At 46.9% G+C, this 18,549-nt stretch overlaps 1 protein-coding gene across 4 annotated transcripts in view; it reads right to left on the reverse strand.

Annotated features, from left to right (window-relative positions):
• Window positions 1-16,385: 16,385 nt before the first annotated feature.
• Window positions 16,386-18,549, reverse strand: part of LOC143022140 (RING finger protein 141-like) — a 33,029-nt gene continuing 30,865 nt past the window's right edge. For all 4 annotated transcript variants that reach the window (XM_076180158.1, XM_076180160.1, XM_076180159.1 and 1 more), the window contains one exon: window positions 16,386-18,259. In XM_076180158.1, the coding sequence (XP_076036273.1) occupies window positions 18,094-18,259 (166 nt within the window). In that variant the 3' untranslated portion in view covers window positions 16,386-18,093. The remainder of the gene's footprint in view (window positions 18,260-18,549) is intronic.

The following is an 18,549-nucleotide window of genomic DNA, read 5'->3' on the forward strand; positions in this document are numbered from 1 at the left end:
AGAAAATCAGAAGATGAGCGATTTGGTTGAAAGTTGTCCCAGAAGGAACAGTAATGACGTTTAGGCCTGTGGCAGGGATACCGTTGGCCAGACTGATGTATAATTGGACTGTAGGGCAGCCCTGAATTTCAGTGAAAATGCGAAGGTGAGTGATTTGGTGGAAAGGTGTCCCAGAAGGAGAGAGTCAGATAGGGTGCACGTGAAGATAGACATGAGAATGCTGAGACCAAGGGTGTGGCGGTGACAGGCCTCCAAAGTTGGGCCTTTTGGCCCAGTAATGTCGTTTAGGCTCACCTTCGCATTTTCACTCAAATTCATGGGCTACCCCCTTTGATATTTTGGCCAATTTGGGCCATTTTGGTCAACTCCACCCATTTACCCGCTAGCACACCCACAGGTCACGGGCGCCCAGGGCTGCCCTACAGTCCAATTGCACATCAGTCAGGCCAACGGTATCCCTGCCACAGGCCTAAATGACAATACTGGGCCAAAAGGCCCAAATTTGGAGGCCTGTCACTGCCACACCCTTGGTCTTAGCATTCTCATGTCTACCTTCATGTGCACTCTATCCGACTCTCTCCCTCTGGGACAACTTTCCACCAAATCGCTCACCTTCGGATTTTCACTCAAATTCATGGGACCCCTTTGAGATTTTGGCCATTTTGGGCCATTTTGGTCAACTCCACCCATTTACCCGCTAGCACACCCATAGGTCATGGGCGCCCAAGGCTGCCCTACAGTCCAATTGCACATCAGTCAGGCCAACGGTATCCCTGCCACAGGCCTAAACGTCATCACTGGCTCAAAAGCCCCAAATTTGGAGGGCACTCACCGCCACACCCTTGGTCTCAGGATTCCGCTGTCTACGCTCATGTGCACCCTATCCCACACTGTACCTGTGGCGCAAGTTTGGACCAAATCGCTGACCTTCGGATTTCCCCCCAAAATCCATGGGGGACCCCCTTGGAGATTTTTTGGATTTTGGGCCATTTTGGTCACCTCCGCCGATTTACCCCAAATCACACCCACACCTCCGGCAGGGCCTGGGATGCCCTCCAGTCCAATGGCGCACCAGTCAGGCACACGGTATCCCTGCCAGAGGCATAAACGTCAAAAGGCCCAACTTTGGAGGGCTCTCACCGCCACACCCTTGGTCTCAGGATTCCGCTGTCTACGCTCATGTGCACCCTATCCCACACTCTACTTGTGGCGCAAGTTTGGACCAAATCGCTGACCTTCGGATTTCCCCCCAAAATCCATGGAGATTTTGTGGATTTTGGGTCATTTTGGTCACCTCCACCGATTTACCCCAAATCACACCCACAGGTCCGGCAGGGCCTGGGGTGCCCTCCAGTCCAAGGGCGCAGCAGTCAGGCACACGGTATCCCCGCCAGAGGCATAAACGTCAAAAGGCCCAACTTTGGAGGGCTCTCACCGCCACACCCTTGGTCTCAGGATTCCGCTGTCTACGCCCATGTGCACCCTATGTCACACTCTACCTGTGGCGCAAGTTTGGACCAAATCGCTGACCTTCGGATTTCCCCCCAAAATCCATGGGGGACCCCCTTGGAGATTTTGTGGATTTTGGGTCATTTTGGTCACCTCCGCCGATTTACCCCAAATCACACCCACACCTCCGGCAGGGCCTGGGATGCCCTCCACTGCAATCCCACACCAGTCAGGCACACGGTGTCCCCGCCAGAGGCATAAACGTCAAAAGGCCCAACTTTGGGGGGCTCTCACCGCCACACCCTTGGTCTCAGGATTCCGCTGTCTACGCTCATGTGCACCCTATCCCACACTGTACCTGTGGCGCAAGTTTGGACCAAATCGCTGACCTTCGGATTTCCCCCCAAAATCCATGGGGGACCCTTGGAGATTTTGTGGATTTTGGGTCATTTTGGTCACCTCCGCCGATTTACCCCAAATCACACCCACAGGTCCGGCAGGGCCTGGGATGCCCTCCACTGCAATCCCACACCAGTCAGGCACACGGTGTCCCCGCCAGAGGCATAAACGTCAAAAGGCCCAACTTTGGGGGGCTCTCACCCCCACACCCTTGGTCTCAGGATTCCGCTGTCTACGCTCATGTGCACCCTATCCCACACTGTACCTGTGGCGCAAGTTTGGACCAAATCGCTGACCTTCGGATTTCCCCCCAAAATCCATGGGGGACCCCCTTGGAGATTTTGTGGATTTTGGGTCATTTTGGTCACCTCCGCCGATTTACCCCAAATCACACCCACAGGTCCGGCAGGGCCTGGGATGCCCTCCACTGCAATCCCACACCAGTCAGGCACACGGTGTCCCCGCCAGAGGCATAAACGTCAAAAGGCCCAACTTTGGGGGGCTCTCACCCCCACACCCTTGGTCTCAGGATTCCGCTGTCTACGCTCATGTGCACCCTATCCCACACTGTACCTGTGGCGCAAGTTTGGACCAAATCGCTGACCTTCGGATTTCCCCCCAAAATCCATGGGGGACCCCCTTGGAGATTTTGTGGATTTTGGGTCATTTTGGTCACCTCCGCCGATTTACCCCAAATCACACCCACAGGTCCGGCAGGGCCTGGGATGCCCTCCACTGCAATCCCACACCAGTCAAGAACACGGTGTCCCCGCCAGAGGCATAAACGTCAAAAGGCCCAACTTTGGGGGGCTCTCACCCCCACACCCTTGGTCTCAGGATTCCGCTGTCTACGCTCATGTGCACCCTATCCCACACTGTACCTGTGGCGCAAGTTTGGACCAAATCGCTGACCTTCGGATTTCCCCCCAAAATCCATGGGGGACCCCCTTGGAGATTTTGTGGATTTTGGGTCATTTTGGTCACCTCCGCCGATTTACCCCAAATCACACCCACAGGTCCGGCAGGGCCTGGGATGCCCTCCACTGCAATCCCACACCAGTCAGGCACACGGTGTCCCCGCCAGAGGCATAAACGTCAAAAGGCCCAACTTTGGGGGGCTCTCACCCCCACACCCTTGGTCTCAGGATTCCGCTGTCTACGCTCATGTGCACCCTATCCCACACTGTACCTGTGGCGCAAGTTTGGACCAAATCGCTGACCTTCGGATTTCCCCCCAAAATCCATGGGGGATTTTGTGGATTTTGGGTCATTTTGGTCACCTCCGCCGATTTACCCCAAATCACACCCACAGGTCCGGCAGGGCCTGGGATGCCCTCCACTGCAATCCCACACCAGTCAGGCACACGGTGTCCCCGCCAGAGGCATAAACGTCAAAAGGCCCAACTTTGGGGGGCTCTCACCCCCACACCCTTGGTCTCAGGATTCCGCTGTCTACGCTCATGTGCACCCTATCCCACACTGTACCTGTGGCGCAAGTTTGGACCAAATCGCTGACCTTCGGATTTCCCCCCAAAATCCATGGGGGACCCCCTTGGAGATTTTGTGGATTTTGGGTCATTTTGGTCACCTCCGCCGATTTACCCCAAATCACACCCACAGGTCCGGCAGGGCCTGGGATGCCCTCCACTGCAATCCCACACCAGTCAGGCACACGGTGTCCCCGCCAGAGGCATAAACGTCAAAAGGCCCAACTTTGGGGGGCTCTCACCCCCACACCCTTGGTCTCAGGATTCCGCTGTCTACGCTCATGTGCACCCTACCCCACACTGTACCTGTGGCGCAAGTTTGGACCAAATCGCTGACCTTCGGATTTCCCCCCAAAATCCATGGGGGACCCCCTTGGAGATTTTGTGGATTTTGGGTCATTTTGGTCACCTCCGCCGATTTACCCCAAATCACACCCACAGGTCCGGCAGGGCCTGGGATGCCCTCCACTGCAATCCCACACCAGTCAGGCACACGGTGTCCCCGCCAGAGGCATAAACGTCAAAAGGCCCAACTTTGGGGGGCTCTCACCCCCACACCCTTGGTCTCAGGATTCCGCTGTCTACGCTCATGTGCACCCTATCCCACACTGTACCTGTGGCGCAAGTTTGGACCAAATCGCTGACCTTCGGATTTCCCCCCAAAATCCATGGGGGACCCCCTTGGAGATTTTGTGGATTTTGGGTCATTTTGGTCACCTCCGCCGATTTACCCCAAATCACACCCACAGGTCCGGCAGGGCCTGGGATGCCCTCCACTGCAATCCCACACCAGTCAGGCACACGGTGTCCCCGCCAGAGGCATAAACGTCAAAAGGCCCAACTTTGGGGGGCTCTCACCCCCACACCCTTGGTCTCAGGATTCCGCTGTCTACGCTCATGTGCACCCTAGCCCACACTGTACCTGTGGCGCAAGTTTGGACCAAATCGCTGACCTTCGGATTTCCCCCCAAAATCCATGGGGGACCCCCTTGGAGATTTTGTGGATTTTGGGTCATTTTGGTCACCTCCGCCGATTTACCCCAAATCACACCCACAGGTCCGGCAGGGCCTGGGATGCCCTCCACTGCAATCCCACACCAGTCAGGCACACGGTGTCCCCGCCAGAGGCATAAACGTCAAAAGGCCCAACTTTGGGGGGCTCTCACCCCCACACCCTTGGTCTCAGGATTCCGCTGTCTACGCTCATGTGCACCCTATCCCACACTGTACCTGTGGCGCAAGTTTGGACCAAATCGCTGACCTTCGGATTTCCCCCCAAAATCCATGGGGGACCCCCTTGGAGATTTTGTGGATTTTGGGTCATTTTGGTCACCTCCGCCGATTTACCCCAAATCACACCCACAGGTCCGGCAGGGCCTGGGATGCCCTCCATTGCAATCCCACACCAGTTAGGCCAGGTGTAGGTGACCAAAATGACCCAAAATCTAAAAAATCTCAAAGGATTAACCCCAGGAATTTGACCGAAAATATGAAGGTGATCGATTTGCTCCAAATTTCGGATACAGTGGATATGAAGGTAGAGATGAGAAGTATTAGACCATATGCAATTGGTCTCCACGCCAGCCCTTGTCGGCCTCGACCTGTGGGTGTCATAGCGGATAAATCGGTGCAGGTGACTATAATCCATGAATTTCACTCAAAATCCGAAAGCGACCGATTTGATCTAAACTTGTCCCACAAGGAGAGAGACGGATACAGTGGAAATCAACGTAGACATGAGAAGTCTGAGACCAAGGGTGTGGCGGTGACAGCCCTCCAAAGTTGGAGCTATTCACCCAAGTAGTATCAAAAGGAGCGCATTTCACATTTTAATCATCTCTCAACCACCAAAATCTACTTTTAATATATCATGGTTATATTTAACCATGAAATCTAACTTTAATATATCGTCGTTAGATTCAACCACCAAATCTAACTTGAATCAAAATTCAAGTAAAAGCGCCCCATGCCTCCATACTACCCTCTCCAACTGCACATCTTCAAGCCACTTCCATCTTCAGAAGGGGTCAGAGTGCACCTCAATTCTATATACCCAGACACCCGACAGTAATCTATAGTCTTATGCATGGCCTGTCGGATTAGTACTGAATTGGGGGAGAAGGATAGCATGTGGTTGGTATTATTAGTCATCCACGCCTGAACCTGGTTATATAGAATTACTTACTGCGCACTCGGCAATTCGAAACCATTTTCAAACTTGGATAACCCCTCGAGGGAGCACCTCAATGCAGTTTCGAACTCGGACCTTTGGGCTCAGTAGGTCGAGTTTTAGTCCGCTTGGCCATGAGTGCCCAACACAATTTATATCTGGAACTTAATACCATGGTGGAAAATGAACAATAAGTTCTGTGTAATTTCACTCCAGATCAATTTTTGGAACCTTCTCCTTTAATTTCTTCATCTCCTCCTGCTCCTCCTCTTATTTTTCCCCCTCCACTCATAGATTAATCCAAAACATTTGTACCCAGCATGGGAATCGAACCCAAGTCTGTCAATTACGAGTCGAGCTGTATATGACTGCCACTATGATATCGTTATCTGGCTCGGGATGCTTGCTTGAACATGACGTATTATCTCCCTCATTTTCTTTCATTAGTCAATGGGTAACTATATCTTAGACAGGTCACCGAAAAAAGTTGAAATTTAGAAACAAAAAATTATTTCAAGACAATTATATATATAGAAATGGATACAAATATCAACCGAAATACCATGATGAAATCATCAAAACCAGTATGTCTAAAATTCCATTGTCAAATTTGTAACAAGACCATTTTTAACCCTTTAAGACATGCGAAATCAGTCTATCACAAGAAACGGTTAGATCCTAATTACAATAAAGAGAGAAAATTTCATTGCGAAATTTGTGATCAAATTATTTTTAACCCTTTAAGACATGAGAAATCAGTGTATCACAAGAAACGGTTGAATCCTAATTACAATAGGTTAAATAAGGGTGGAAAATTTCATTGGGAAATTTGTAACAAGACCAATTTGAACCGTTTAAGACATGAAAAATGTAAGAAACATTACTTCAAGGTTAACCCCCAAGATATTCCCAAGAAATCAAAACCAAAAAAACATTTTCAGAAGCTGATATGTAAAATGACATGTAAACACGATGATAGTCGGGAAGGTTGTGGAGGTCAATTAGGAGTTTATTGTTATTCCGACATTAGTACAATTGATCCCAAACTTTTTATTATGAGTATGGTGGATGTTATAGAGAAGAGAGTCAAAGAGCACAATTGGAAAGGTTTGAAAATTTCTCTTTGTCTCAAAGTTCGATTCTATAAGTAGTTAGGAGATGGGAGCAGTTCAATTCAATTCAAGAGCCCTGGATCAAGAGTGGCGAGATGAAGCCGATGACAGATCTTTCCGAAATAAAAAGTGTAGTGGTAGATATGATTGGTAATTTAGAAAATAAGATTGATCAATTTACAAGAGAGGGCTCAGGTTGGATAATTGAGAAGTTTTTCAATTTTGAAATAAAAATAGCAAAATACGAAGCATTGAAAGGGTCTAATTATATGAAACGTCCTAATAAATATCAAAAGGCAAAATATAAAGTAGTGAATATTAAAAATGAGGATCAAGAGTGTTTCAAGTGGTGCGTTGCTCGGTCAGATTGCTTGGATGAAAAGGACAAAGAGAGAATTAGTAAGACATTTAAGGCTACTGCTCAAAATGACGATTGGAGTGGAAGAGAATTGCCAGTCAAATTAGATAAGATGACCATATTTGAAAAGAAGAATGCCATCAGCGTCAGTGCCTTTGCCTTTGATAATGATGAAAATAAAAGCCTGTATCCTTTAAGAATGACAAAAGTGAAAAAAGACAAAGATGTAAACCTGTAGCCAAGCCCTTCCTTACTTAATTATTGTATATATTTATTGTATATGTATCTCCTTTATTGTATATGTCACACTTCTTTATTATACATGAGTACTTAATATCAACATATATCTATTGTAAATGTATTGTATAAGTAAGCCTATGTAGTCATTACATTATATAAGTGCCCTATACATAATCATATAACCGAATATATATACGTCATTGGGCGTACGCTAAACGCGTATGCATCTATGCCAATTGTACACGTCGTAGAATTAAGGAACTAAATATATGTTACCCTTAACCATTTTGCATGCATATTCATCATTATATGTATGTCAGGGGGGTACAAATAATTGTTTTGTATACTCGGTATATTGAGAATTCGGGCGAGAGAGAAAGAAACAAAGGTAACACAACACGTGTTTTTATTTGGATAACACAGAGCACTATCCTATCTACAACTCCACACATATAAAATATAAAATCACCAGCGTGATGTCTACAAGATTACAGATCATAACATATACTACACCATCCAATTGCTGTGTAGTCTCCTTCCGGACGGGTCCCCATTAGTGTCCTACTAAGGACGGGCGCGCGTCTCCTCCTTGTGTCCTACACCACTCCTCCTTGTATCGTGCTCCTCGTGGTCTCCTTGTTCCCGGTGCTCTCCCTCCGTGGAACTGGGAGGGGAGGGGGGGGGGTCCGCCTTCAACGGCAGACGGCCGTAGTAGTGTGTCTCCTGGTCCCTCGTGGTCTCCTTTTGTCCCGGCGCCCTCCCTCCGTGGAACTGGGAGGGGAGGGGGGGGGGTCCGCCTTCAACGGCAGGCGGCCGTAAGGTGTGTGTCCTCCTATTCCTCGTGGTCTCTTTCCGTCCCGGGGCCCTCCCTCCGTGGAACTGGGAGGGGAGGGGGGGGTCCGCCCTCAACGGCAGGCGGCCGTAAGGTGTGTGTCCTCCTTCCGTCCTGCTCCTCGTGGTCTCCTTGTTCCCGGTGCCCTCCCTCCGTGGAACTGGGAGGGGAGGGGGGGGGGGTCCGCCCTCAACGGCAGGCGGCCGTAAGGTGTGTCTCCTGGTCCCTCGTGGTCTCCTTTTGTCCCGGCGCCCTCCCTCCGTGGAACTGGGAGGGGAGGGGGGGGGGTCCGCCCTCAACGGCAGGCGGCCGTAAGGTGTGTCTCCTGGTCCCTCGTGGTCTCCTTTTGTCCCGGCGCCCTCCCTCCGTGGAACTGGGAGGGGAGGGGGGGGGTCCGCCCTCAACGGCAGGCGGCCGTAAGGTGTGTGTCCTCCTTCCGTCCTGGTGTCCTCTTATACATCCGGGAGGGTGAGGGAGAGTGGAAGGGCATGGATCTGCGCATGCGCACAGCAGTAGACCTCGTAGGGACAGTTGGCAACACTGAAGCCAAGCCTGACCTGACGCCACCTTTCGGCCGGCCAGGTGTGCTGGGTCACCACCACTCCTTCTCTCGGCCAAATCACGTGATCAGTGGATGATGAGGCGTCGCGCCGACAGCCTTCCAAGTCTCGTCACGTGTCCCACGTGACAATGTAATTGTTCTCTTGTTGCTGTATATTTTTATGTATATACCAAGATATGTTAGTATGTATTATTTTGCCCAATCTTTTTCCCGCCTAGCAACAATGTAACAGAAAGTAGGTCACGGGCGCGTCTTAATGCCCAGCTAGGCCCCCCAAGCATTCGCTTGTGACAGATCACTTCCTGTCTTACTTGTGTGTAGACCTCCGCAATAAACTCCTACCAAAATACTGCGTGTTTGGCACTTACCACAAACCTTGTGTATATATCCGAGGAAGAAAATAAGCACTATGTATTGATGGAAGATTTGAGCCCATTTATGACTAAAAGTCCTAATGGACGAGTTTTGCCTTGTTCATACTGTCTGCATCCCTTCTGAAAGAAGAAGGTACTTGTTAACATGAACCTGAATGTCCAGTCCATAAACCTGTACGAATGGAGCTTGTAGAGGGACCTATTGTTTTTAGGTCATTGTATAAAAAGATAGAAGATCCTTTTGTAATATATAGCGATTTTGAAAGTACTCTTGATAGAATAAAAAGAAGACAGCCAAATCCTGAAGGATCTTATACCTTGTATACGCAAAAAGACGAGCCTAATTGATTTGCTTGTTACACAAAATGCTCGGTTGATAAAGACTCAAATATTTCTTTGTCGCGGCTCGTGTCGCTTAAATTGTTCTTATCGGCTTAAGAAACCTGCACAGCGAAGCTATAGCGATAATCCTATACCACACTCCTGGTCATATGGCCAATTCCCGAAGGTTGAGTGTGGTTGAGTTTTCCGCCAAAATCATGGGAAATTTAAAATTCCCGGCTCTGTGCAGGCATGCGCATTGTCGACCCCACCTCCCCCTCCCTTCTTACCCGGCTGCCCGGCTTGCTGAGCTCACTTCAATGAGAAATGAAGGCTTCGCCTGTGGGAGGAGGGAGGGACCCTAAATCTGTGCAGGTTTCTTAAGCCGATAAGAAGAATTTAAGCGGCACGAGCCGCGACAAAGAAATATTATCGGCTGAAAGAAACCTGCACAGCGAAGCTATGCATGAGACGAGGACAGGTGGGAGGAGAGGTGAAGCCTGATTCAAACCGTTATTACGTGTGTCTTTCCTATGGGAGACTTATTCATTTTATCACTCAGTAGAGGGGAGAAAGAAACGTCAAGTACCCACGCCGAAGAATGTGACATGCACAACATTGCACTGTTCACACGATGCGTAAATTATACGAAATTCGTATCCTGTTCAGCGGTTTCTGGCCCCTCCCCACTCCTCGATCGCCCTTTGCCCCCTCCACCCCTTTTTTTTTATGAGATGATAGGGGTGGAGCCGTTTCCATGGCGACACATGGGCCAGGGGTGACCGAGTGGTAGAGACACCGTGTCCCCAAGGGAGTCGTCGATGTTCAGCCCCTAGGTCCCGCACCCGCTCCACCGAGTGGGTGCGGAGAAACGCCAGCGATGCCACAAAGTCCCTGATGCTGTGGGCGTGCGGGGCATGGCCCGGGTCGGCTCTCTCCCACAGAGCGGAAAGGCAGGTGTGCCCGGAACCTCGGGGTTAGGGGAATCCTAAATTTCGAGTTATAGAAGAGATGATCCTCAAAAATCTCTTCCGTGTGGTCCACGTAGTCTTGGAACGCACGGACCGGGCGCAGTGGATGTGGGCGTCCTCCCTCCCGGAAGGATTGTATTCTGAGAGGGCCAATCATGTCGTCCGCTCGGCCGTTCCTGGCCAGGAATGTTGGTGATGGAGAGAGGGTTAGGGCCGAGCTGTCCTCCTCCAGTTTGGAGACGGACGGGTGGCGGTTGATTGCCACCCGCTGTGAAGCCCTGTAGTCCGTAGTCAAGGCGAGCAGAAAGACGACACGTTGAGGGAAGTGATCTTCCTCCATAATGGCCCTTTCGAACGCCAGGTACTGCAGAACACGATGCAAGGACCAGGCCAGGACCGGTTGATGTCTCAGCTCTCTCGAGGCGCTGATCCCCTTCCTTAGGAGGGTTCGCGCCCTCTGTGGCACTCGGATGTTCATGCCCAAGTGTAGCGGATCAGTGAGGGCTGTATAGTGAGGCAAGATAGTTGCCGGTGCCCTGTTGGTGGAGGTAGCCAGCCAAGTCAGGAAGTCCGGAACCATGCTGGCGGAGATGGTCACCATCGCGCGTCTCCGAAGGCAGTTCCGGAATCTCCGTCAGCAGGACCCACACCGTCGCACTGAGGACGGAAGGTGAGCTCTGAGCATCTTGTCTGCTGCCTCTGTAGAGAAGAGTTGGCTGAGAGCTCCCCGTAGAAACTCCAAGTATCAAATTGGAGTGACGCTTGAAGAGGCGTGGTAAGGCTGTTGGCTAGGCAGGCTGACCCCAGTAGAAGGGGAGAAGGGCCCCATCTCATTAGCTCCCCGAACCACGGCTGGGTTGGCCAATAGGGAGCTATCAGGAGGACCTGGAGGAGGAAAATGAATACGTACTTCCAGCTATTCCAGTCCTCCGTGAAGGCGTCTGGGCCTCCTGTGCGTGTCCTTTGGATGCAGGTGAGGTAGAGGGGGAGCTGGGTCGTGTTTGGGGAGGCAAACAGGTCCACCTCTGGGGTGCCGTAGTGGAGGGAGAGCGACTCGAACACTTGTGGGCGTAGTTGCTACACTACGAAGGTCTCTTGAAACCTGGATAGAGCGACCGGCGTAGGGGCCCCGACCGAAGCCCGGGACGCAACAAGCTGTGGAGTGCTAAGGGTATCGGCCCGGGCCGGTCACGCGGGAGAAGTAGTAGGCTCCTGTCGACCTCCCGTACCAGCCGTCGGCGCCCCAAGCGGCTCAGTGGAAGGGCCGAAGTCGCGAAGTTGAGGTACCCCCCCCCCGCCACTGAAGGAGGGAGAACGTGTGAGAGAAACACGCTTTCTTGGCGCAGGGGAGCACCCGAAGAGCGCTGACTGTGTCCTACTCAATCCCGAGCCAATGAAGTCCCTGTATGGGAGCAAGGGCAGACCCGTTCCAGTCCACCCCGAACTCCACGTCCGCCAACACTCTCAGAGCCACTGAGATGTCGGCCGATGCACCCTCCCCGGTGGGCAAATGCATCAACTAGCCGTCTAGGAACCTGAGTGTGGAGACGCTTGCTTCCGTCCAGCGTACGCCTACCACTCTCACTAGTTTCGTGAAGATCCTCGGGGTAAGCGAGAGACCGAAAGGGAGTATGCGAGGCCAAGTTCGTTTCCGAGCGACCTCGTCCGTGGGCGTTAGTCAAGAGGCTTCGTCCTGGGTGAAGACGTTCCCTGAGCGTCTCCCACGAAGACGGGCCTGGACCCTCGGTATGTATTCAACTCACCCCAAGTCTTCCCGCGGGAAGTCCTCGAAGCCCGTGGCGAGCGTCTTCATCCAATAGTGTGCTATGGCAATTTGTGACGTCTCATCACCCACAATCGGACTTCTATATGTTTAATACCTAGTGACATCATGTGATTATACTGTGACGTCACCGGATTGATCATGGCGCCATAGGATCGTCTCGTGACGTCACAGGGACACAAATTGACGTCATAGGACATGGTGACGTCAATTTATCACATAATGACGTCATCTTATCATACCGTGACATCACTGAGTCACAGTGAGCGTTGAAATAAATTTTGACATGGTAAAATTCTGGACCATCATGACTGTAGATTAAATTAAGTTGAATAGGAAAAGTCATGTTCATTTCGACCTAAGTCACAGTGAGCGTCGAAATTAATTTTAACATGGTAAAATTCTCGACGATCATGACTGTAGATTAGCTCAAGTTGAATAGGAAAGTCATGTTCACTTCGTCCAGAGTCACAGTGAGTTTTGAAATTAATTAAACATGGTAAAATTCTCGACCATCATGACTGTAGAATAGCTTAAGTTGAATAGGAAAAGTCATGTTTATGTCGACCTGAGTCACAGTGGGTGTTGAAATTAGTTTTGATATGGTAAAGTTCTTAACCATCATGACTATAGGTTAGCTTATGTTGAATAGGAAAAGTCATGTCCCTTTCGACCTGAGTAACTGTGATCTTGTTTATTTATTTTAACATGGTAAAATTCTCGACCATCATGACTGTAGATTAGTTTAAGTTGAATAGGAAAAGTCATACCCATTTCGACCTGAGTCACAGTGAGCGTCGAAATTGATTTTAACATGGTAAAATTCTCGACCATCATGACTGTAGATTAGCTTAGGTTGAACAGGAAAAGTCATGTCCATTTCGACCTGAGTCACAGTGAGCGTCGAAATTAATTTTAACAATTTTAAAAGTCTCGCCCATCATGACTGTAGATCAGCTCAAGTTGAATAGGAAAAGTCATGGTCCTTTCGACCTGAGTCCTAGTGAGCGTTGAAATTGATTTTAACATGGTAAAATTCTTGACCATCATGATTCTAGATTAGCTCAAGTTGAATAAGAAAAGTCATGTTCATTTCGACCCGAGTCACAGTGAGCGTCAAAATTGATTTTAACATGGTAAAATTCTCGACCATCATGACTGTAGATTAGCTCAAGTTAAATAGGAAAAGTCATGTCCATTTCGACCTGAGTCACAGTGAGCGTCGAAATTGATTTTAACATGGTAAAATTCTCGACCATCATGACTGTAGATTAGCTCAAGTTGAATAGGAAAAGTCATGTCCATTTCGACCTGAGTCACAGTGAGCGTTGAAATTAACTTTAACATGGTAAAATTCTCGACCATCATGACTGTAGATCAGCTCAAGTTGAATAGGAAAAGTCATGTCCATTTCGACCTGAGTTTTTTTATTTTTCCTTTTTTTATGGTCAAGGCATTTTATCTATACAATACCTAGCACTTTGCGTCAACTGACCAGCTGCTGCCTATGGGTGAGATGCCAGGTAAATTGGAGCATATAACCAAAATGACCCAAAATCTCCCCATGAATTTTGCCGAAAATCCGAAGGTGACCAATTTGATCCAAACTTGCCCCACAGGGAGAGAGTCGGACACAGTGCACAGCAAGGTACATATGAGCAGCCTGAGCCCAAGGACGTGGCGGTAGCAACCCTCCAAATTTGGGCCTTTTAACCCATTATTGACTTTTGGGCCTCTGGCACCCATACCGTCGGCCTAAGTGGTGTCAAGTTGAACTCCACGGTAACTCTGGCCGCACTCAACCTGTGGGTGAGATGGCGGGTAAATCGGAGCAGGTGACCAAAATAACCTAAAATCCAAAAAAAATCTCAAAGGATTAACCACATGAATTTTCCCGAAAATCCGAAGGTGACCGATTTGATCCAAACTTGCCCCACAGGGAGAGAGTCGGACACAGTGCACAGCAAGGTACACATGAGCAGCCTGAGCCCAAGGACGTGGCGGTAGCAACCCTCCAAATTTGGGCCTTTTAACCCAACTTTGTTCAACTTACTTCCATCTGATTCCAGTTTGAACATACGCTCAGATAGAATCAATGCATAGGGTACCGTTTCATTAGGGATGTTTTTCTTGAATGATGCTCGAATTCCAATGTCGGTCACAGCATTTTTCAGTTTCTCAGATTGCCTGCTCACATCAAATGCGAATAAGGGATACAAATATCTATATTCTCCCATGGTAATCGCACAGCGTTCATCTCCCGCGAGTGTATCCATATAATCGCACAACATTTTGTATGCGGTTGTGTATACGTTTCTATCAAAATCTAGTTCAAGATACATTTCGGGGTATCTTTCACTATTGAGAAATACATTGGCATTATTCAGGCTGCAGTGATTGAAGGTAATAGCGTTCCCAGTCTGTTTATTCTCCTTATCTGTCTGGAATCCGAGAATGATATATCTCGGTTTTCAGCTCCTGCTGTAATGTTCAGTCGCCAATCGAACTGTGTATGACCATTATCAATTTCTATACTGTCTGTTCAGATAATTAATATCGAGCTTGACTCGTGATTGAATATCATGCGATAATTTTATAAGATGATCATCTGAGGGTTTCAGATGTGGAATCCTCCAGCTAATTTTCGTGAGTACAATTTCTCCATCTGGAACCTTATCATCACCCCCATTTTTCTCATCTGATTTCAGGATGGCATTAGCGTTAGTACTTGCTCTTCTCAAAATGAGTTGATGTCTGATACCATACATCACTTTATCATAATTTTCACAGAGTCCGAGCATATGTGTCAAAGGAATTATACCACAAAAATTTCCTTGCAGTGTTGCAAGACGCAGCACATTCACAACAAGGCTGCTTCATAAGTAAGATACAACTAGGTAAATACACTGATTACATTAAGGAAAGATGAGGGGTCAGCGTCTTCTGATGGGAGGAGGCTGTGACATTAAACCACATCATCATCAACCCCATGTCATGGAAGACTGCATTATACACAATCATGCATGCAAACAACACAACATACACTCCATAAAGAATCTGTGGGAAAACCCCACTTCAGCCGTGGCATTCCTTGGGGAGACGGGACTGCTTGGACAGTCTAGGGAACAACAACAACAACCCCTTCACCTACGTCAGGAGATGCAGCCTTGGAGGAGTTATCATTTGGTGTCTGGACTGGACCCGTCAATCTCTATCAACTTCAAATGTATTTCTTACACCTTTTCACGCAAGGAGAGCTGACAACTGCTCTCCTCTCCTTACAACTTTCGGTTTGTGGCATAGAAATAGTCCCACAATGATATGGTACAGACAACACTTTGGAGTTTCTTTCTAGAAATATCTGTGGAAAGTTTAAAAGACTGTTGCTAGCCACTATGGGGTTGCAGGTTTTCCATTCAGCGTTTTTTTTTTTTTTTTTTTAATGGTTTAATGTCACAAACTCCTCCCTATCAGAGGGCTAGGATGGTGTCCCTTACAGAGGACGTTCTAGCGTGGAATTTAACGAACCATGTCCTTGGTGTGGCCTTGCTGTGGATGTGCTGTGTCTTGCGACACTGCTTCTGACCCAGGGCAGTGGACAAGGTGCAGGGATTACCCGTCATTCAGGAGGTGCTAAGATAAGAGGGAGGGTGGAGGGGTGTGGAGTATATTCAGGGGTGGAATGAGTGGGATTGATTTTGTGCCTTTTTCTTTTTGGCTACCCCCCTTGTAAGATGCATGTATGTCCTTGGTTCAACTTTGCCGGTGGCAGGGTTTGAACCGCCAGCCCCTTGACCTTTGCCGCAAGTAATTATGCCCTAACCTGATTTTCCTTGACCTCAAACCAAAAGGGACCAACAAGTGGTGGTTCTACAAGATGATAATTGAGAGATAATAATCACTTATCTGTCTTCGAAACCTGATGTTAGGATGTTTATACATACATACATACATATGTTAACAGCTTTTTCCCCCTTACAAGGGAGGTAGCCAAAGTCAAATGCATAATTCCACCCATTTCATCCCCACATACTCCACTCCCATTCACCATCCCTCCCTCTTTTCTTGGCTCCTCCTAGATGACGGGTTATCCCTGCATCTTGCCCACTGCCCTGGGTCAGAAGCAATGCAGGAAGACACAGCACATCCACAGTAAGGCTGTTTCATTTAATGGGCAACCCCCATCTCCGTCCTCTCGTGCAGAAAAAGAGAAGACGGAGAAATCCCTTCGGGCTGCGTCAAAATATTATTCACACATACTCCCTCACCCCCCAATGTGTTTATAAGGCATGTTTATATAGACGTTTATAAGGTCTGAAACAACAAATGTTGCTTTGTATTTATTGACTTATAAAGGAACATATTAATTACATACTCAAAGTAATAAATACATTTACTGGCAGAAAGATCCAATATATTAAATGCTTTATTAACTTTAAAAGATACAATAAACTTGTTCTGTAATATTTCTGTAATGATTTCTTGTTGTCTTTGTATGTTGTTCAACAAGATTTGTGTTAAGGAGAAATTCAAAATTCTTACATAAAACTAACCTATCACATATATATATAATGGTCTAACGTGGTTATTGAGTGGGCCTTATACCAGGCTGTAAATACAGTGGACCTGACCTATTCTTTGGAGTGAGAGAGAGACAGAGAGAGAGAGAGAAAATGTAAGAGAGATAGAAAGATAAAATGAATTAAAATATGCCCTTGGGTTCAAATCTGGCAATATACATTTATTTACAGTAGAGATACCTAACACCCAGAACCTTCCTGCCATCCACATATTTTCACGATTTTCTTAGTCATGGAAAAACAGAATATAATGTCTAAGACTTTCAAGAACCTTCCATTAGGAACATGTAAACAATGTATATTATGTACAAATATTTCCATTAACATACAATGTATGTATATACCAAAGGTTCTCGCCCCCCCCGTATAACGCAAATCCATGTGAAAAAAAAATTACATATGGAGTAAAATTTTGTCTTTTTTTTTTTGCTTTGTTTTCTAGGTTCCATAGTTGCAAATACCTCTGCCTCTATGGAGCAAAGGAGTGTTGTATAGTTCATTTACCTGTGTTTAACATCTCCATGTAACAAGTCTCATTTTTTAACAAGTTTGTAAGCTTGCTTTGAGTCCCACTACTTTCTTGGAAACAGATAAATCTATAATACTGAACATTACTTATTTAGGGTTTGGTGTCAATTTGGTTTTCTTTCATCTTCATGTTGTCTCTATTAAACCAAACTATTCACTTTCCTAGCTTTAATATCACATCAACCTGGAAGGGTTTGCTCTAGTCTATAGCAAGTCCAGGATCTTTTCTCTTAAAATTTACACTCTACAGTACATCAGCTAAAATCTTCATGGATTTTGTATACGTAAATCAACTGCTGGAAGCCCAGTGTATAAAATGCAACCAAAAAGTGTATAGCAAAATTTCAAGTGTATAGATATAAAACTAAACATACACTGGGCTTGAACTAAAAGTCTAGAATGTCATAGGATTGGTTGTCTCTTGGAATAATCATTTTGTTACAAAAAGCATGACTAGATCTACAAACTACAGTGATGGTGAACGAGTTTTAAATGAAGAGGCATTGCATCTGGGATTATGATTCTTTTATTATTATTATCTTTTTTTTAATCTAAGCTGTGTTTCTTTTCAGATTTTTGAGTTCTACGGTTTAATTAAGTACCTAATACACAAAAAAAAAAAATTGGCAGTCTTCAGGTTTATGGGGAACTAATGCACACAAGTATCTAAATATATATACATACATTTGCAGATGCAAGCACATAGGAATATTTCATCTTGGATTTGGGCTTATGATTACAAACTCCAAAATGAAAATACATCACATCACTATAACTCAAAACTGTTATTACATATCTGCATCTTTCTTCCGATTTTGATAGCCTATTACATAATTGAATTTCTAAATGTGGATGCTGTACGACAACATTCAACTTTTAAATGTACAAGACACTATAAAATGAAATTAAAAACATAAGGTAAAAGTTCTATTCGTGGTTGTCTTTAGGTGACTTAACTTCTGCAAGGCCGATCAAAGCACGTTGTATTTCCTGGGTTACTTGTTCATTGTCCGGAACTTCAGATATAACCCACGTATCATCAGTGCTCTTCAAGGATTCCCGACATACGGGACAAGTTTTGTCAACACCGTTCCTGTCAAATGAAAAGAAAACAATCTATATTCTCTATCAGCACTCTGGACGAGCTCAAGTTAGATTAGCTGACAGAATGAAGGTAATGGTGTTTTTCTTAAATGTGAATGCAACAAGAACCATCTCACATTCTTTTTATGAACCTTCTTCAATATCACAGAAAAATTACAATAAATGAAGATATTACTCCTGAGCTTAACATCCTAAACTTTATATCAGAATCAATTCCAAAACAGCAATTTTATATATGGTTTAACCACAAAGATGATTAATCTAAATTTGGATGCTATA

The sequence above is a fragment of the Oratosquilla oratoria genome, chromosome 44, assembly GCF_046742065.1.
Source record: "Oratosquilla oratoria isolate Oo_2021 chromosome 44, ASM4674206v1, whole genome shotgun sequence".
NCBI classification, from domain to species: Eukaryota; Metazoa; Arthropoda; class Malacostraca; order Stomatopoda; family Squillidae; genus Oratosquilla; species Oratosquilla oratoria.